Genomic DNA, 21,593 nt, shown 5'->3' with positions numbered 1-21,593 from the left:
CCTAACAGACTTCATGGTATTTTTTTTTTCTTTTTTTTCCTCTCAGGCAGTATATTTTTCTGATTTGCTGATTTTTTATTAACATTAAATGAAGAATATTACAGGATACCAGAAATGGTTTGTATAATGAGAGAGCGGTTATTAAACATCTCTTAAACTTAATAAATACTGGGTCATTTACTATTTCCAAACAGGAATTCAGACAATATCAATGGAGCTCAGCTTGGCTGTTCCAGCCTGTGAGATTTGGGTATATGCCAGTCATAACAGCTTAATGTGAACCTGATCTTTTAGAGGAAAAGAAAGGGTTCATTACAGTGTACTTTATACTGATTTGGGTACAGCAGAAATATTAAAAAAAAAGAAAGTGTACTAATCTTACCCCCCACTGGCCAGGAAGCCTGCTGTATCTGGAATGGTTACACACTTATTTTCTCCAACCCCCACTTTCTCTTTCTTTGTCTTGCAGGAGCCATACATAAACAAATCAGCGGTGTCAGTTCAGGCTCATTTCTCTCTGCAGCGCACATATATCATCTTTCGGACCTTGGGGCTTCGCCACCTGACAGTTGTTGACCTACAGAACCGAGTGGTTGGGATAATAACCAGGAAAGATCTGATGTCTTTCCAGCTGGAGGAGAGGCTGCAGTGCCAGCTGGCATCGCAAAGACATGACTCAGATGAGCAGCTCCTAGATTAGAAAAAGAGAACAGAACTGTGAATGGTTTGTTTCTTAGGCTTTGTCACTTAAATTTTTTTTTAATAAGCCTGCATTTTTCTTAGGTGAAGGAAAAATGGATATGATTATGCTCTTTGATTTTGTCAGGGCCAGGAAACTCAAAAAGGCTCCCTACATGAGCCCTGAAATGTATACTATCACTAGCTCCTTTGAACCATAGGATGTTGGCAAAGTTCATTGACTGCAGATATGACGGGTCCTGGGTAAGACAGACCATTGGTCTGACCCATTATGGCTGTTCTTATATTTTTAAGGCTTGTGAACTAAATCAGGAATTTTGTATTCATCTACCATAGAAGGCAAAGGGTACAAGCAGATATGAAGGTTGAGGGTAAAATTTCCAAAAAGCATCTGTTTTCAAGAGGATCTAATCATTTAGCAGCCTTGGTCCTACTGATTTTCATTGAAACTTAGGCTTTGTCAACACTTAATATTTTACTGCTGTAATTATGCTGGAATACTTAGATGCAAAAATGCCAGCTTACTTTTAAAAAATAGGGTCTATTCTTTAAAAAATATATTGCGTGCACTTATTTTTTTTTATTTTGGCTGATATTTAATCACTGCCTAAGGGAGTTAGACACCCAGTTAAAATGAATAGGAATTGGGCATCCTACTTGCTCAGATAGAGTTTAAAATCTCAGTCTCATTGAATATGCCAGGTAGGCACAGTCCTGATAACTGTCAGCCGACGGTCAGGGCAGGGTGTGTGTGTGTGTGTGTGTGTGTGTGTGTGTGTTACCGAGAAAAAGGTTTAACGTCCGTGACTTTACTGCTAGGACTGGGGTCCCATCCCAGAAGGCAGCCAACAGGCTGACAGACACCCTGGGTTTATAGGAAGAGCCTATTACACTCAGATTTTAGCTGCTAGGATTCAGGATCCCTTCTCAGCGGGCAGTCTAGGGAAGACTGAGAGATGCCCCAACGGATCTGTCACCTGGGAGTGACACGATCCAAAACGCCCAAGCTCTTCCTATACCTGTCCCTTATGACCGGCTGAAGTTCTTTTAGAATTGTGCTTGGTTCTGTTACAGCAACTGAAGGAGTCAGGTTAAAGCTTAAACAGTTACTATTTTATTGTTACAGGGTAAACTTAGCTGTTAAATGCTACTGCTGTGTTACAGATAACACAGCCACTACAAAGGACAGGACAGAACAGAAATTACACTGATAAGTCACTTACAGGTACCATGAAACCCTTTTCGTTCTCTGAGCTCTTATTAAATGCATGCAAAATAGACACCTAGCAGGTATATATTCTCACCCCTACGTTCCAGACTTGGCGTGGCCAGCATCTTTCTCTCAATCCCTCGGGAAGAAGTAGGGCGAGGTTGGGTGTCCCACAGACCTCGGGAGTCAATCAATACCTGCCAGCAGGTATAGATGATTGGAGCTCAAATGGGATGGGCTACTAAACCCCTCTTTATACCCCTTGGGTCACGTAGGCTTCTTCCTGGTCTCAAGTGGCCAATTAGGAAAAATGGCTTTGAACGCCAAGTTTCCCACGAAGGGTGCAAAGCATAATTCACACCTGGGAAAATGCAGACAATGGGCACCTCTGGTATGTGATGGGCGAAGATTCCTCTCCTGGGACAGTGCAGGCGTGTCAACTACTCGTACTAGCCATCAGGGCGACGGGAGGCCCCGGGTCGTCAGCTAGCCCATTTACTGTCTGGTTTCTGTTTATGGTAGAGTCAGGGACAGGCAGCACACCTGCGTTCCCAGGGCATCAAAGGCTGACTGCCTTTCTCTTGCTCTCTGGGGGGGAAGGTGGGTGGAAACCAAGATGGGGTTCATGTCTGGCTACAATAACCCAGGGCAAACAGCTAATGTGGCCCGCAGTGGTGCCAAGTTTGAATATGTTAATTCTTAACTATGTTTCCTTTCATGTTTGCAGCTATTAGAACAGTCTCTCTTTCTGTACACCCACCTGGTATAATGTAATGTGCAGTGAGTGTCACATGCAGATAACATCACAGTTGTTCCTTCTGGTTTGGATGAGTTATATTATAGCATATTAGGAAACTAGGCACCCAGAACACAACATAAAGGACTTATGCCTTGTGATTTTCAGTTTAAAACATTACATGTTTCCGTGGAAACTTCATTGCACATTTATAAATGGACATGACAAATCTTTTGGATAAGAGACTGGTAGATTTCCTCTCTGACATCATAATTAATTGTTATTTTGCCCTGATAAATAATAAAACATTTTCCATAGACATGCATATTAAAACCACTTTTTTGAACCAACAGGTACATCATGATTAATGTTATAATAAATACCAAGAAAAACTACTTATAAGAAGTTGCCAGATTATCTGAAAGTAGATTTCTGGTATTTGAATTGAGCAGCATTTAGCTTCCAATTATTCAGATATTTATAGGACTTCCCCTGGTATAGCTCTTCACTTAGTAATGGCTTTTTTTCTAGCAGTGCAGAGGGTACAGAGTGCATTAAAGTAGGTGAAGTTTAAAGACAAAGGGCAGAGAATGAAATGTAAAGAGCTTGTGGTCCAAAGCCATAATACGGTACAAGAAAGATGAAGAATTAGAAATGTCTTGGGAACCATCTAGCTGATAAGCAGTGGGGAACAGGTAGGTTTTTAACCATCTTCCTTTCATATCATTAATACTATAATAACTAGTATTTTGGCTGGGTTATTGTCATTGCTCACATGTGCTTCGCCTACTCTAGGGATATTCAGATGGAGTGTCCTGAATTGTATGGGTCACTGAGCATCAGCAGGGCAACATATCTAATTTAGAGTCCTCTTGAAATTCCCCTATAAAGCTAGCTTTGGCACCCCCCCCCCAATAACTAATAGCTAATGTCATATCTTCAGTATGCTTACTGTAAACTTGTGTTTAGGGTTGCCAGGTGTCCAGTTTTCAACTGAACACCCAGTCAAAAAGGGACTTCCCAGTCCACTCCTGGCCAATGAAAATGAATGAGTGAGCGGGGGAGAGCAAGTGACAGAGGGTGGGGGGATGGAGTGTGGCGTCTAGGCCTCAGAGAAGGGGCGGGGCAAGGGTGTTCAATTTTGTTTGGTCAGAAGGTTGGCAACGCTACTAAATTCTCAATTTAAGTTCCAGTACTCCAAGTGGTGAATGGACTCCTTGATTCCTTGTGAGTACAAACAATGCTATTCTAGAAGTACTCAGTCATTGTGTGTCCACCATTGCAGTATAAGTCTCCTTCATCTTTCCACTAATTACATCTCAGGCTGATTACCTGAGGACAATAGTATCAACTGTGTTCTGTAGTTGTGGTCTACTGAAATAAAAAAAATAAGGCTTAGGGAATAAGATTCCTTGAATCAAATCCCAGCACTGCCACTCTCTCATCACATGACCTTGAGCAAGTCACTTAACTTCCTGTGCCTCAGTTACTGCATCTGAAAAAATTGCTATATTAATGGTGATCCTTTGTAAACAGCTTTATGAAACGCATATGAAAAGTGCTATATAAGTATGAAGTGGTAATACTCAATTATAATTATTTATCTCATAGCGGTGCTAATTTTATCATTATGACAATATGGTGTATCTCAGGAAACATTCATCCAGTTTACCACATATCACCTAAATGCCCTGCTATCATGTATCATAGGGATTGCATTTTCTCTCATGTTGTGTCCAATATCACCAACAGATGAGGCCTAAACCAGCAAAACCATACAGGATACAAGGGTAAGATGTGTACGTACAAATAGAATTCCTTTTGATATTTCCCAATATACATGAAGATATGACTTAAAGGAGGGCATGCATTATGAGTCCGCCAGTCAAAGGTGTCCTACTTAGAGATTCTGATAGCACTCATAGCACAATATTTACAAAATGATGAAAAGAAATGGCACTCTGCATTCTACTCATCAACACATTGGCTCTCATGCTATCCACATCCAGCAGGTTTCTAAAGAATGCAAATGTCAAACGGACCAGGCTCTTCAGCTAAGTGTGTTTTTCCAAGGGATGACACCAGTTACGTTTCTCTGGTTTTGAGTGTCGTCATACTGAAAGGTGATTCTTTGGGTACTTAGGCATAATGATTTGAGAAACTGAGATAAATTGTCTTATGGTTTGGCATGAGATATGTATTTAGATTACAGGTTTTACAATTTGCCAAAACAAATCCCTGTGAAGAAGGGGGAGAGATCCTCCACAGAAGGTCCATTTCAACTCCTTCACCATTATTTTGGGTCTTTGTATACAGTCATACATCTTCCCACTGACTCCATCTTTATGGTGGTGGTTTCCCACCACCTATCTTTACCTCAGAATGAAATCCATTTTGCAAAGAACTGGCCTTTGTTTTGTCCAGATTTGGGTCAGCAAGATCCAAATAAGATATATTGACAGAAGATGCCCTCTTTTGAGCTAAATGGGTTTCTTTTAGCAACACTAATACAGTAGCTATTATAAATTGTTGTACATGAGCATAAAATCCTAAGAAGGGCCATTATTGAGGTAAATAATTTTCTGCCATCTGTCTCCTGGGAGACTATTATACTACTTTATTGCATACCTTATGTGGGTCATATAATCCACATGTTCTTAGGTACTCATTCCAGTGTTCAATGCTTGAGTGTTTCTATCTTACCACACGTATCTACTATGTACCTTGAAATTAGCTGTTTAGTGCTTAAAGTGTAAGTCATCATAACACAAGACCTTTTTTAATTTCCTTGGTTTCTAAATGAGTTATTGGGCTCATTATACTAGTATTATTACTATTATAATATCTAAAACGCAACTATGCAAAAGACAACAAAGAGCTTTATTTAATACAGCCATTATGAAGTATAGGCTACCCCCACACTTCATCTTTATTTACAGTGCCTAAACTTCTCCCAGTCCTGAGTGGGTGGTCTGGTTATAGTTACGGCAAATCATTTACATCACTTTCTCTAAAGTAACACAAAATCCACCCAAATGATGAAAAACGATTTGGGGCTTTTTTTGTAGTAAGAAACCTTTCTAAATAAAATCTATAACTAAGTATAAAGTATCCCACTGGAACTTTCTTTCCACTAAACTAATTTTCTACACACCACACCATAGAAATTCTCAACCAGGAGTCCACCCCCGCAACAAACCCAGTTGCCAGTTCTGTCCACATATCTATACAAGCAACACTATCACCGGACTTAACTACATAAGCCACAACATCAGGGGCTCAAACACCTGCACATCTGCAAATATGATATATACCATCGAGTGCCAGCAATGCCCCTCTGCCTTGTAAGTTGGCCAAACCAGACAGTCTTTGCACCAAAGGATAAATGGACACAAGTCTGACTTCATAGATGGTAACACACATAAACCTGTAGGAGAGCATTTTAACCTCTCTGGACATTCAATAATGAATTTAAAAGTAACCCTCCTTCTATTAAATAATTTGATCACCCAATTCCAGAGGACAATAGCTGAATTGGAGTTCATTTACAAGTTCAATTCTACCAACTTAGGCTTGACTAAAAATCTTAACTGGTTAATGCAGTATAAAAGGCAATTTCCCTGCCTTTGATATTCATATCTCCACATTAAATGCTGTGAATGATACACATCCACCCTGACTTAAATAAAAATTACAATAGGTAGCTTTTATTGTTATATATATCTCAAATTTTGTAATTTCCAGTCCAACTCACCTGATGAAGTGTGTTTTACCCACAAAAGCTCATGACCTAATATATTTGTTAGTCTCTAAGGCTATGTCTAACTCTGTCAGGTTATTTCGAAATAATATCTCCCTAAATAACTATTTCAAAATAAGCTTATTCCTCTTCACAAGCAGGAGTATTATTTCAAAATAACAAGCCCATTACTGTATTTTGAAATAACAGGCTTGGTGTAGGGCAGTGGTCTCCAAACTTTTTACACCCAAGATCACTTTTTAAATCTCAGAACAGGCGAAGATCTACTGCCACACCCCTTCCTTGAAGCTCCGCCCTCTCTATTCTCCTCCTGTCCATCATTTGCTATCCCCAGCCCTTACTTACACACTCTGATAAACAGTTTATTTTTAAATTATGTGATATATAAAATTAAAATCACGTGTTTATAGTTATGAAATAAATGGTCTGTTTTTTATTCATGCTATTTAAATCTAAAATGAAGCATTTATAATTATACATTTTGTGGGGACTGAGTTCTGCGGCTGGGGGCAGAGGAGAGGGAACAGGGTGCTGGGAGGGCAGAGGGTGGAGGACAGGGTTCTGCAGCAGGGGACAGGGTGCCAGTGGGGACAGAGTTCGGGGAGTGGGGATGGGAATAGGGACAGCGTTCTGTAGCTGGGGACAGGGGAGTGGGGACAGCATTCTGTGGCTGGGGAGTAGGGCGCCAGTGGAGGCGGAGAGTCCCCTGCATCTGCCTCCTCCCAGGATTCCCCCCCCAAGGGAAACCAGTGCGTGCCTGCCCCGGGGCCAACCCCCCACCCCCGTGCAGGGAAGCCCCGCATGCGCACGCACCTGCCCCATGGCCGACCCCGCTCCCCTCCACGCAGGGAAGTCCTGCGCGCACGCATGCCTGCCCACGGGGCTGACCCCCCTGCACGCCGGGAAGCCCCGCGCGTGCCTTCCCCAGGGCTGACCCCCCTGCACGCCGGGAAACCCTGCACACATCTCCCCTGGGGCTGATGCACCCCTCTTGTGCGGTGCAGGGAGCCGATGCTCCCTCCTGCAGTACACCCGGCAGAGAAGCTAGCGCACTTCCAGAATCACCAGAAGTGGCGCTAAGCTGCGGGACTTCTGTCCATCCCTGGGAAGCCGACACTACCTCCATTTTCACTTGAGGTAAGTAGTGGGGCTTCTCAGGGGTGGGAGGGAAATGGGGGCGGGGTGGCCAGGACGCCTCGTGATTGACTGGTCGAGGCCTCGCAATTGACCATTCGATCGCGATCGACCTGTTAGTGACCACGGGTGTAGGATATGTCTACACTGCACGCTTATTTCTCACTAAGCTATTCTGGGAGAAATACTCTGAAATAGCTTATTTTGAAATAACACGTCTACACCGCAAATGCCCATCGAAATAGTACTGAGCTATTTCAAAATAGAGCATGCACACTGATTGGATGCTGAATTACATTTAAGGCCTCCTGGAAATAATTCAGGCAGGGTATCAGGACAGCACTAACTTCTGGTAGCTGCTGCCTGAGGCTATCTGAGACTCGTGCTTAAAGGCACCGCCCCCCATACAGCTGTGTCTCAGGCTTCTCTCCTTTGCCTGCTTCCTCAAGGGACAGCAAAGCCTTTTCTCTGCCTGTTCTGGTTGCCCTTGCCGACACATGCAAATGAGGAAAGAGGAAATGCAAATGAAGCACCAATTAGCATTTTCTTACATTTCATTTGCATATCTTCTACGGAGTCTTTTTTTTTAAACAGATTTTTTTTTTTTAAGAAGCAGTCTAGACGGGATTTTTTGCACAAAACCCTCCTTTTTTGAAAGAATCCTGTAAACCTCATTTTTTGAGGAAGAAGGGTTCTTTCGAAAAGAGGGTGTTTGCACGAAAACCCCCATCTAGACTGCTTTTTTTTTTCCAGAAAAAAGGATCGGAAGAGGCTAGGCAAATGAAGCACGAGAAAATGCTAATCAGTGAGTCATTTGTATTTCCTCTTTCCTCATTTGCATTTCCTCTTTCGGAAGAGGAAAGCAGTCTAGACATAGCCACAGGTTGTACTGTACCTCCTGCAACACTTTCTGCAGGCTGCCTTTCACACCCTATAGGAACAAAATCCCCAGCTTATTGAAGGGAACATCCTCATCTGTGGACACTGCTCATGCAGTACGATCCCACCCATCCTCCCCTGCACACCATGCACCACAGCTTCTGGTGTCTGGACACCAGTGCAGACTGGTGGGACTGGATCATTATGGAGTGGTGGGATGACCAGCAGTGTCTCCAGAATTTCTACATGCAGGACACCTTCCTGGAGCTGTGTGAGTAGCTCACCCCTGCCCTCTGTTGATGGGACATATACATGCCACCCGCCATCCCCCTCCAGAAGCGGGTCGCCATCGCCATCTGAAATCTAACCACAGCAGACAGCTAGCGATCCGTCGGGAACCAGTTCAGTGTGGGGAGATCGACCTGCGGGGCCATGCTCATGCAGGGATTGTGCTCTCAGGCTATTGTCCCAGGACAGGGGATAACTGCTGGAATGAGGTTCCCTAGGGAAAGGAAATGGGGGAAGCCCCTTTCCAAGGAAGTTTTTCAGCTCTACCTTCACAAAGCCCCAGTGTCAGGAGTATTGCAGTCCACCCAGACTCTGTGAGCAATAGCACAAGGGTCCTCTGGTACAGCCTCCTGGGGCTGTGTGCCCCGGATTGGCACTCCATGTGCACCAGCTGCTGCGCAATCCCTAACCCTAGAAGGCAGAGCGAGGAGCACGCCCCAGTCCCTAGCCACATATGTGCATGTGTGTGTGTGTGTGTGTGCAGGTGTAGGCTTCGGATGATGCTTGGGAGATATCCAGGGCATGCGGTACTGGCTCCAGGGTGAGCATGAGGTCCTGGCTTGTGGACACAGAGATGGTGCTGGCCTCATCCGGCTCCTCTGCCTCCTCCTTTTCCTTAACCTCTGTGTCCCACGGAAGGGTGACAACAGGGGTTTCCAGCCCTGAGTTCACTATGAGGAGGGGGAAGGGACTATCCTGCTACCCAGGATGCAGTGGAGCTGTGAGAAATATGAGCAGGTCTGGGGTTCCACCCTGGAGCGGGAGCTGCATTTCCCTAGCCCTGGCATAGACCTGCCTCAGCTCATTCACTTTCATCCTGCTCCTGGGTGCGGCTGTGTCCCCTGGTGGTCACGGTATGGCCAATTAGCTGTAGACGTCCACATTCCTGTGTTTGGTGTGGAGATCCTGGAGGTTTGCCTCCTCACCTCAGACCTCAATGAGGTCCAGTATCTCTGTATCAGACTTTTGGCCCTAGGCTGGCTGATTGCTCCCTGGGAGCAGTGAAGGGCTCAGTGGGAACAATGGAGTTGCTCATTTTGCCTAAATGAAAAGCAATGGCAGCTGCTGGGTGGTTCAGGGCAGCAAGGGGCTGCTGCATGCCATGAGCCCTTTCCCCTGTGGCTGCAGCTTTAAGGGCTCCAGGGGAAGGGGGCTACTAATGCCATGTAACTTTGCTGAGTGTGGACAGAGCGGCCAGCAGGGCACCTGCGGGAGCGGCTGACAGGTGGCCAGTAGGACGGGTGGTAGGCAGCTGCTGGGAGCAACTGGTGGGCAGCTGGTAGGAGCGGCGGCAGGTGGCCAGCGCAGCGGCTGGCGGGAACAACCGGTGGTCGGCCGGTAGGAGCGGCGGCAGGCGGCCAGCAGAGCAGCTGGCGGGAACGACTGGCGGGCGGCTGATAGGAGTGGCGGTAGGAGGTGCAAGCAGACCATAGGAGCAGCACAAAGGTGGCATGGCTTCAGGCTCAATGAGTGGAGTCATCAGGGTGATGTGTCAGGGTACAGCTCTGTCCAGTCAGTGTGGAAATGGGGATTTTAAGTGGGGTACGGAGAAAGTTTGGGTAAACGAATGGAACCCTTACATAGTTGGACTAGTGAGCCTGAGGGGAAAAGAACATTGCTCAATCCATTAGAGCTGGGACAGTTACTCGTGGGGGGTTAGGAACTATGTTTGTGGTATTTTTCTGAACTAATGCCATGTAACCTCTCTCTCTCTTTCTTTAAAAGTTTCTTTTCTACACTCAGAGTCTGTGCTTGCGAGTGGGGAAGCATTGCCTCTGACTCGCCCAGGGGTGTGTGAATTTCCCAGGCTACTGAGTGGGGGCTCGAGCTGGTTTTGTGTGAGATGGATGAAAAGGGACCCCTAGATATTGAACCCGGCCCTGGCTGCTGCTGGCACTATCTGGCAGAAGGGTTACAAAATATATCTTATTCCCAAAAGATGTCTTTTTTTTCTTCCATTCTGTTGATCTGTGTGATTTGATTCAGGTGTTCATTAACTTGCAAGTGAAGAATTTATGACTGGACACTTCTGCTTTTAAATAGATATAATATACTCTTGGCTGTGTCTGTTCTTTCCATTGGAGAATGAGGAAAAGTTTATCTGCCCTCCCCCCCTTACAAGCCTTAGTTCTCCAGCGGGAAGTAATGATACTTATCCCTGTTTAAGTTACTGACAAGCAAGAAAGGAGCCTGCAAGACTGAAAACAGAAAGGGATCATGTATTTTTTTCCTGGAAAAAAAAAGTGTGTGTTAGTATCTTGTGGTCTGGGGAAACTGCATGGCACAAGGTATTGGTAAACTACTATAGACTTTCTTACTTCTAGGTCCTCTGTTTGATTCTAGTTCAGATGGTTGAAATCCTTGTCACCTGCTGTTTATTTTGACATAATGGAAAAAGAGTAGAGTCTAGTGCACAGGTGTTCATACCACACAAAGACACCTTTATAACTGTCATCCTTTACATCCAATGGGAGCTGTGGAGGTGGTGCCTGCAAATGGGGCAGAGACCAAGGACACAGAGCTATCTGGTAGTGCCTCCATGTAGGAGCCAAAGGGAGGACATGACACCGCTTCTGGGAGTAAGTAATGCACAGCCTGTACTCCTGGGTCCCCTCTGCCCAAGCCCCATCCCATCATCTGAACCTCTTGGTCCCAGCTTGGAGCCTGTCCTTCATCCAAAAGCACTCATTTGGGGGAGGGCTAGCTCAGTGTTTGAGCATTGGCCTGCTAAACCCAGGGTTGTGAGCTCAATCCTTGAGGAGGCTATTTAGGGATCTGGGACAAAATCTGTCAGGGATAGTACTTGGTCCTGCTGTGAAGACAGGGGACTGGACTCAAAGACCTTTCCCAGGTCCCTTCCAGTTCTAGTAGATAGGCATTTCCATTCATTTATTACCGGAGCCTGTACTCCACCCCCAGCCCAATCCCAAATCTGTAAACGTTCACGGCCCTCCATACAATTTCCATACCCTGATGCGGACCTCGGGCTTAAAAGTTTGCCCACCTCTGCTTTAGAATCTCTTTCTGAAGTTCTCCTGTTGGGTCTCCTCCAATTTGAATAACAAATTATACAGGCCAGGAAGAGACTGGCTGCAGGTTCAGGTGATGTGTGAAGACAGGTTTAAGTCCCTGCCTTTTTTTTTTTGGTTGCAGTTCTTCCCTCTGGACAGCAGAGGCTTCCCCTCTCAGAGATGCTGATCAGCCATCCAAGCCCATCGTGCAGCTGCTGTTGATTTCTCCCCTCTCTCGCTTTCTTAGGGCAAAAGGCAGAGGAAAGGGGCTGCTCCATCTGAAATCCTGGTGGGTGGAGGTGGGGGGAAGGAACTGTATATTGTGTATAGTGTTGGTGCTGCTAAGAGAAGGAGAGAAGTACCAGGTCACATGTGGTGGTGCTGGGAGATCAGTCAGTAAGGAGGAACCTTGTAATGAATGGGAAGGAGAGAGAGCACAGGGAACCTCCTATGGGTTGGGTAGGAGAGAAGAAAGAGCAGGAACCTTTTGGGAGACTGAGGGAAAGAAAAGGGGGTCCAAATAGTGGGTGCAGGAGAGGGGATGGGAAAGAAGACAAGAAGGAAGTTCCTCCAGAGTTGAGAACCGGAGGAAGGAAGGAGGGATTGGAAGGGAAAGCTTGAAAGGAGAAATGCTATAGGAGGAATCGGCTGCCTCCAATTATATCTCCTTTTAGTTTTCTCTGATCTGAACTGCAAACATTTAGCTCTTATGATCTTTATTCATAAAGGATTCTTGCTACTTCTATGGTCTGGTTTGGTAGTTTGCTCTGTCATTCACTTTTTCTACCTCTTTCAGATGACCTGAACAGAGTGTATTTTTTTCAGGTGAGATCTTTCCTAAATCCCATGTAAAGGGATGATTGCTTCTCCCCAACAAGACTTGCTCTTTGGAGGTATGGACTTGAAATGGGGTTGGCCTTTTGGTTGACGCATTGCACTGTCGGATCATATTGTATTTGCTGGCCACAGTTACCCTTAAGTCTTTTTGAGCATTTCAGGTTTCTCTCTCCTGTTGGATATCTGGGTTTCACAATATTATTCTACAGCTGAATTAGCTGCATATTCCCAACTTTTTTGTTGTCATTTCCTGTCCATATTTCTTTTTTTAAATACATTTTCTCTTGCATTTATTTTTCTAGCCTTGGAGGCGTTTCCATCTTTCTCATAATTTTTAGTAGAAATTATTTTATTGTTTGGGCTAGTTTTAAGAAATATTTTTCTCATGCTTCCACAAAGTTTGGGTATTGGCAGAAAAAATAGTAATTGTTTCAATCTATCTACTTATGGTGCTTATATGGCTCCATCATTGTGGTATCTTTTCTCTCAGGGTACGTCTAGACTACATGCCTCTGGCGACAGAGGCATGTAGATTAGGCTACCTGGCATAGCAAAATGAAGCGGCGATTTAAATAATCGCCGCTTCATTTAAATTTAAATGGCTGCCGTGCTGAGCCAATCAGCTGTTTGTTGGCTCAGCGCGGTAGTCTGGGTGCTCCGCGGTCGACATCAAAGGCATTTGTCGACCTCCCAGGTATGCCTCCTGGGATGTCACCAGAGGCATGTAGTCTAGACGTACCCTCAGAGGCTATGTCTACACTACCAGGTTTTTCTGGGATACCTATAAGTGCTATTGTACCCATTTTACAAATGAGCAAATGAGTCAAGGAGAAACTTAATGACTTGCCCAGGGTACCACAGGATGTTTGTGGCAGTACTGGAATTGAATCCCAGAATCTTTAGACAAGAAGCAATGGGCTTAAATTGCAGCAAGGGAGGTTTAGGTTGGACACAAGGAAAAACTCTCTCACTGTCACGGTGGATAAACACAGGAATAAATTGCTTAGGGAGGTTGTAGACTCTCCATCATTTTAGATATTTTAGATAGGCATCCATTAGGGATGCTCTAGACGGTGTTGGGTCCTGCTGTGAGTGCAGGGGACTGGACTTGATGACCTCTCGAGGTCACTTCCAGTTTTAGTATTCTATGATTCTAGCCATCTTTTCTCTCAATCTATTTTCTCTGACACCAGTGACACAGTGATTGTTGTCTAGGTTTGTGCTATATTTTGTGTGCCCTCATTTCTATTTCTAATTTAAGATGAATGGCTCTGATTTCTCATGGCCCTACCCATTGTATATAGCCATTTACATTTTTTCAAAGTGGACATAAAACACTACCAAATCATAATGGCAGTTTTTATGCCTATGCACTCACTCTGCACTGATGCACTGTGTTCAACCAGGTACATGGGAGTGGAGTCATGCGATGTGATCCCGAGTGTGGTGATAGTTTTCATTTTGTACATTGTAGTGAATTGGAGTAGTTTGTCAGCATGAAAGTTCTCTGCAGAGAGTTTTAGTATGATTTTTCTCCATGCTTCATATATTAACCTAGGTATAGATTTTGTGTTCTGAATTGTGGAGTTTGAATTTGTTTAATTAGTATGTTGAGGAAGATTTCAACGTGTGCAAAACTAAGAATCTCATTGAATGTAGGAACTTAATTCCTGTGTCTCATGTCCTATGTTGGAGTGAATTATGTTTCTATTTGGATTTGTTCTTTAAATGATCTGCAGCAGATAGGCTACGTCTAGACTGGCATGATTTTCCGGAAATGCTTTTAATGGAATAGTTTTCCGTTAAAAGCATTTTCGGAAAAGAGCGTCTAGATTGGCACAATGCTTTTCCGCAAAAGCACTTTTTGAGGAAAAGTGTCCGTGGCCAATCTAGACGTGCTTTTGAGCAAAAAAGCCCCGATCGCCATTTTCGCGATTGGGGCTTTTTTGCGGAAAACAAATCTCAGCTGTCTTCACTGGCCCTTTTGCGCAAAAGTTTTGCGCAAAAGGGACTTTTACCCGAACGGGAGCAGCATAGTATTTCCGCAAAAAGCACTGATTTCTTACAGTAGGAAGTCAGTGCTTTTGTGGAAATTCAAGCGGCCAGTGTAGACAGCTGGCAAGTTTTTCTGGAAAAGCGGCTGATTTTCCGGAAAAACTGGCCAGTCTAGACACAGGCATAGAGTATAGACTACTTGGCAGAGATGGCACAAAGTACTGAATATTCTTTTGGTCTATCCCTGGGAGTAGGAATCTTTTCTCAGTCTCACTTGCTTTTAATGGGAGTTCTTCCTGAATTAAGTATTTCATATTAGGGTTCACCCTGTTTGAATTTTTCATGGGGTAGAGAAGCATTAGTGGATGGGGTTTCAGCTGCCATTGACAGAAAACATATAGGCTACGTCTACACTGGCCCCTCTTCCGGAAGGGGCATGTAAATTTCAGCAGTCGTCGTAGGGAAATCCGCGGGGGATTTAAATATCCCCCGCGGCATTTAAATAAAAATGTCCGCCGCTTTTTCCGGCTTTTAAAAAAGCCGGAAAAGAGCGTCTAGACTGGCCCCGATCCTCCGGAAAAAGTGCCCTTTTCCGGAGGCTCTTATTCTTACTCTTACTCCGGAGGCTCTTCAAAGTAAGAATAAGAGCCTCCGGAAAAGGGCACTTTTTCCGGAGGATCGGGGCCAGTCTAGACGCTCTTTTCCGGCTTTTTTAAAAGCCGGAAAAAGCGGCGGACATTTTTATTTAAATGCCGCGGGGGATATTTAAATCCCCCGCGGATTTCCCTACGACGACTGCTGAAATTTACATGCCCCTTCCGGAAGAGGGGCCAGTGTAGACGTAGCCATATTGTACATACAATTACTAGCAATCCTGATTCATTTATGAATGATTTTATCAGAGTTTTTGGTGAGAAAAATTTCTTCATGAAAAATATGAGCAATGACTTTCCAGACAAAAGGCTGGAGGGGGGAGATTGAGCACAGATAAAGTTGGAGGGGCACTGTGTTGAAATCACAGCTTTCCACCATAAACAGTAGCATTCCAGAAGCCAGCATACCGGATGGGAGACTTGCATGAAAAGCCTAGGTTACAAAAGTGTTGCTGGTGATTCAGTGATGGGAGTCTTTCAGAATCATCATTAAGCAAATGCCTCAGTGAGATGCAGGGAGAACCATGTTACTGGATGCTGTCTTTCAGACAGGGTTGGATATTGAGGTCATAACTGCTTGAGTCATTGACAGTCCTTTTTTGTGTCAATAAGAACTGTGATGCCTGCATCCTGGCTGAATTCCAGTTAGATTAATTACATTGTACAAGCTAATTTTCCTTACAGTTTCAATTGGACACAGAACTCTTCATGTCCTGTTCTAAATTTTTGTCATATTGCTGTGTCCTGTTAAACTATTATCATGTTCTCACCTGGAGACAGCTGCATTTCAGTGGTAGATGAAATTATTCATCTTTCTGAATATAGTTCAATCAAAAAGTGCTCTGCAAAGTTGCTACATAAATGTAAGCTATTACTCTAGATAGCATATCTTAACTTTTCTTCTTTAATTAAATCTGTAATATGAGCATCAACATACAGTAAAGCATCTATTTATGGTTCTTATTTTTCAGTAATTGTATGGGGCTTCTACACACTGTACATACTTGAATAAACAACTAGTTTTTGGTGAACCTTGTGCATGGATTTTTATGCAGCAGTTCAGATTCCAATTTAGAAAAGGCATTGTATTAAATGTTACATTTGTATGTGTGTTTTGCTTTTGAGAGACAAAGTGGATGAAGTAATAGCTTGTTTTGGACCAGCTTTTGTTGGTGAGAGAAATAAGCTTTGAACTACACAGAGCTCTTGTTCTAGTGTGGGAAAGATACTTCATTCATTTTAACTAAATATAAGGTTGTTTTGCTTAGGTAGTTAGTATATATTCTAAGGGACTATTCAAGGTGGCGAGCCTGTTAACATCCCAACAGTCAGAGGATGGATACACATAAGCACACACATACGTGCTTGGGGGTGGGATTACTGGGTTACAGATTATTGTAATAAGCATTAAATCCAGTATCTGCATTCTGTCCATGATATGTAGTGTCTAGCAGAATAGTGAATTTAAGCTTTCAGGCTCATCTTTTGAAAGTATCATGCAGATTTCCACCAAGGATAAGAATTGATATGTCAGATATGGATTGATCACTTAGGCTATGTCTACACTACTAGGTTTTTGTGCAAAACCCCCCAAAACAAAACAGTATATCGACAGGACAGAGGGCTTTTTTCGATAGAGATATTCCTCGCCCTATGACGAATAACTCCTTTTTGCGCTACAGCTCTTGCGCAAAAAGGAATGTGTGGACGCTTCGCCGGGGTTTCTTGTGAAAAAATAGCCTATCAGAAAAAGCACAGGTGCTCTGATGGCCATTCTGTTAATGGCCATTCTGTTAATGGCCATGAGACCTTTCTTGCACAAGAGTGTCCATGCAGGGTGGACGCTCTCTTGTGCAAAAGCACATTGCTTTTGTGATGCGCTTTGAGATCTGGATGCGCTTTTGTACAAGAAGTTTTTGCGGATGATCTCTTCCGCAAAAGGCTTCTTGTGCAAAAACCCTAAAGTGTAGACAAAGCCTTCGTGAAATGTTCACCCACAGGTAAGAGAATGTTTTGGTCTTTTATCATTTTCCTGTGTGAGTTCATTAGAAAGCATAGTGATTTGTTTAACGCCCATAGTTGTGGGTCAGGCATTTAGTGCACTGGATATGGTACACTGCTTGTTGTGACAGGCAAGTATTGGCTCCATAGCTCTTGAATGGTGTGTTGTAGGAGATGTTTATCAGTGATAGAGTTTTGTCTGCAGGTTGTGTGTCTGTTTTCCTTTAACACAGCAATCTGCTTAATAGTGCTGAAATTATTCCCCCATTTTGATCATACAGCATCAAGAGTGGAAATGCCAATCAATCTAGGGAGAACAGTTAAGTAGTAAGCACTTTGCAAGCTGACACAGAACTTGATGATCAGTCACCAGTCGTATTCATGCTTCGTCAATGGCAAGCAAATTCCTTCCTTTCTCTTGTTTCTGACATGCCACGTCTCATTCCTGCACAGTCTCACTCTGAAGAGCAGCTCATGAGGATACACCCACCTGCTGCAGCGTAAGGTTTGCTGCCTCTGGCAAAGCAATTCTGGCTCGTGGCTTAGCCAGATGAAAAAGCCTAACTAAAGCAATTTCCCACACAAATAAGGAAAATTTTCTGGCTTAGCCGTCTCTTCAGAATGCTTATTTTATAGTTGTTGTTTTTTTTTTTAAAAAGCCACGTTATAATTGTCTATTTATCTTCTGTTTCTTTTCACTTCTACAACCTTTTCATTAATAAAGGCTTTGGTTTGACATATGCAAATTAGCTGCTAATAGGAACCACTAGATGCCGCTCTTTCCAATATGTTCACAAGATAGACAGGTCTTACTAATGAACAGACTTGAGTCACACACAGCCTGCCGTGTTTGAGCAGAACTGTAGCACCACAGTATTGCAAAAATGACCTCAGAAGAAGTTTATAGCTTTTGGACCATTTTCAGTGGTTTTGTGCCAAGGTAAAAATGAAGGCTAAAAGATGAATCAAAAAGAGCTAAACATCCCGGGTTATGCTTCTCAAAGTTTCTCATTGCCTAATATGCTTGAAACACTTTTTTTTAATCACTGTTGAAAGAGCTTGTTTACCTTTGTTATTTTCCTGAAGCAGCAAGTTGTTAGTTCATTTCTGCTAAGAATCTTGTAAACACATCTAGGCACTAAGCAGCAATGCTAAATCGAAGAGACATTTCCATTGGCCGTTTGTGTTACATTGGCACAGTGGTGGTTGCATTATAAATATCAAGGCAAATTGACAGATTACATATTGCAAAGATGTTGTTGATGGAGACTGCATGTTTATTCCCTTTCTGCTGTCCTTTAGTGAAAGGCACCTAAGTGACATTTTAGATATGAGAGAGAACCTGCAGACTCATTGAAGCAAATCACTTAGATATTAAATTGCAATAGCAGAGCACTGTGCTGTACTTTTGAAGGTTGTGCTGCTTCTTTTCCTCCTTGCAGTCTTCTCTTCAGAACAACAGATGCATTGGCTTCATGGCATTCAGCAACAAAATCCTCCACAGCACATGACCACATGCCGGCATCTGGACGGCTGTGTAGATTATACTGGAGAAAATATTCAAGAGCAGTTAATCCGCATGTGAAGACTGCCTCTCTTGGGTGCCAGGGACCCAGAGACTTTGGGTTATCTATGCTTTTAGCCTGGCCATGCAAAATAAAATTATCCAAGGAATATAAACAAAGAAAATGTCACTAAAAAGTTTTATGTATCTTAAAATAAATGAATGCAACCACATATCTAATCAAGCAATTTAGCATTTGTGAGAGATGCTGTATGGGCTAGACTCCTTTATCTGTACACAGAATGGGTAGCAGCAATATAAGCTTTATCAACAATGTGCCTTAGTTGTGACCGGGAGGGACCTGAATAAACGAAGAGTAGGGGTTAGTAATATACATGTTGGAAACTTTCTCCTCTTATCTCTAGAGTATTAACATGCAGAAATTACTTGGCCGTGCTGATGGGACTGCCACGGAGTATCAGCCATAATATAAACATCTGTCCACTGAGCAACTGCATAGAAACCACCCTTTCATTTTGTACAGGCCACTGAGCCCCTCTCAGCTAGGAATATCTTGATTATTATGAGTTTCAGAGGGGTAGCTCTGGGTATGTCTACACTACCACCCTAGTTCGAACTAGGGTGGTTAATGTAGGCAACCGAAGTTGCAAATGAAGCCCGGGATTTAAATATCCCGGGCTTCATTTGCATCTTGCCGGGCGCCGCCATTTTTAAAGCCCCGGTAGTTCGGACTCCGTGCTCGCGGCTACACGCGGCACGGAGTAGGTAGTTCGGATTAGGCTCTCTAATCCGAATTACCGGTACACCTTGTTCCACAAGGAGTAACGGTAATTCGATTTACAGAGCCTAATCTGAACTACCTACTCTGTGTCGCGTGTAGCCGCAGGCACGGAGTCCGAACTACCGGGGCTTTAAAAATGGCGGCACCCGGCAAGATGCAAATGAAGCCCGGGATATTTAAATCCCGGGCTTCATTTGCAACTTCGGTTGCCTACATTAACCACCCCAGTTCGAACTAGGGTGGTAGTGTAGACATACCCTCTGTTAGTCAGTATCTGCAAAAACAAGGATGTGGCACCTTAGAGCAGGGGTCCCCAACCTTTTAAAGCATGCAATCACTTTTTGAATTTAAGTGCAATTCAGGATCTACCTCAAACCCAGACATGCTTGCTCTGCCTCCTTCCCACCTCTTCTCCAAGGCCCCCGCCCCTGCTCACTCCATCCTTTCTCCCTCACTCACTGAGGCTGGGGGCAGAGGCAGGGGAGGGAAATATATACTCTGATCTCGGGCTACAGGATCTAGAGTGTGGGAGGGGTTCTGAGCTGAGGTAGTTGAACAGCACAGGGGGTTCAGAGTGCAGGCTCTGCGAGGGATTTTGGGTGCAGGGGGAGTCTGGGCTAGGGCAGTGGTTTTGGGTGCAGGAGAGGTTCAGGAGTGGGCCTGGGGTTTGGATGCTGGCTCCAGCTGGGCACCACTTACCACCAGGGCTGGCCCTAGACTAGCTGCCAGCAATTTGCTCCCTGGGTGAACCATGCAATTGGCTCCCCCACCTCCAAACCCCTCAATGATATTGCGCCACCATTTGGCGCCCCATTTAACTTGGCAACCTAGGTGACCACCTAGTTTGCCTATATGGACGGGCTGCCCCTACTTACCACAGGTGGCTTCTGGGTTGTGGTGCAAGGGACTAAGGCAGGCTCACCCTACTCCCAAAAGCAGTCAGCAAACTTTCTCCATCCCTGCTCCCCCCTCCCTGCTTTGTGGAGATGGGGTACAGGGTGTGGCGGGAGGCACACCCTGACATCAGTGCCCCTTCCTCTTCTTTCTGTGCCCTGCACAACAAGCAGGAGGCTCCCAGGGGTGGAGGGCAGCAGTAAGCACAGCTGTGCTGAGAAGGGCAGATAAAGTGCCAACACTTGACAGCCTCCTGGCCAAACCTCTCAGGATCACCTGTCAAAGGCTCCAAGATCTACCAGGAGTTTCCTGATCTACAGTGGTTGGTGACTACTGCCTTAGAGACTAACAGATTTATTAGGGCATAAGCTGAGTCTGTGTCCTAGATGTGAAAGGTTTTGTAAGTCTTTATCCAGTCCTTGAGTCATCCAGTGTCCCTTGTGTAACTTGCTTGTTTTGGACTGGATCCTTTTCTACTCTGGTCTTCAGTTCCTTAGTTGACCTCTTAACAACCGCCTCCAGTGCACTGACCATACTACCGGAGCACTGAGTTCATTATATTTTTCTAATTCATGTTATTATCTATGGATAGATCACTAAGGAACAACTCAAGCTCTTTTGTGCGTCTCCTATGAGTCAGCATCTCATTGCCAAGAAGTTTTGTTATTAGTCTTGACAGGACATGAGCTATCTAAGATTGTGTCCTAAAACTATTAGATTATGAAAAGAAGATTCAGCAGATAACATAGTGAGTGAGGAGTATCAGCCCCGTGGAGGTCTCCAAAGAAATGTTTCCTGCAGTGCATGTGTGCATATGCTGCATTGCAACTGCAGTGTCATTGAAAAGTGCTGGGCTGTTGAATCTTCCTTTCTTTAGCTGCAGAAAAATACACACATTTTGTCTGCGAATCCCTCCCCATAGTGTTTTAATATGAATTTAGCAAAGAACTGCCAGACCAACTGAAGTCAATGAATGTGTTTGGCTCCTTGAAAGATCAAACCTATGCAGTACATGCAGTGTTGGAAGTTCAAGAAACAAGCTGGTAAAAATGATGCTGCTTGGGTCGGGCAAATCTTGCAAGGTTGGGAATTTGGGTTCTGTTAGGAGTTGGGATGCGTCTCAGAGGAGTCTGGAAGAATCATGAGAAGAAATCTGCGTTCAAGTTAGCCAGTACTCCCCACTTCTAGTA

At 44.2% G+C, this 21,593-nt stretch overlaps 1 protein-coding gene and 1 long non-coding RNA gene across 2 annotated transcripts in view; one reads left to right on the top strand and one right to left on the bottom strand.

Moving 5' to 3' along the window:
* The window catches only part of LOC102462787 (chloride channel protein C-like), a 111,887-nt gene extending 108,340 nt beyond the window's left edge, over positions 1–3,547 (top strand). Inside the window, exon 16 of the mRNA XM_075920717.1 lies at positions 470–3,547. Within this exon, the coding sequence (XP_075776832.1) occupies positions 470–700 (231 nt within the window). The 3' untranslated portion in view covers positions 701–3,547. The remainder of the gene's footprint in view (positions 1–469) is intronic.
* LOC142827077 (uncharacterized) overlaps positions 594–21,593 on the bottom strand; it is a 40,964-nt gene continuing 19,964 nt past the window's right edge. Inside the window, exon 3 of the long non-coding RNA XR_012901472.1 lies at positions 594–691. This is a non-coding gene — a long non-coding RNA (uncharacterized LOC142827077). The remainder of the gene's footprint in view (positions 692–21,593) is intronic.

This window comes from Pelodiscus sinensis, chromosome 2 (assembly GCF_049634645.1).
Source record: "Pelodiscus sinensis isolate JC-2024 chromosome 2, ASM4963464v1, whole genome shotgun sequence".
Taxonomy (NCBI): Eukaryota; Metazoa; Chordata; order Testudines; family Trionychidae; genus Pelodiscus; species Pelodiscus sinensis.
Note: the sequence above shows the minus strand (reverse complement) of the source record. Positions and strands in the feature narration are given on the sequence as shown.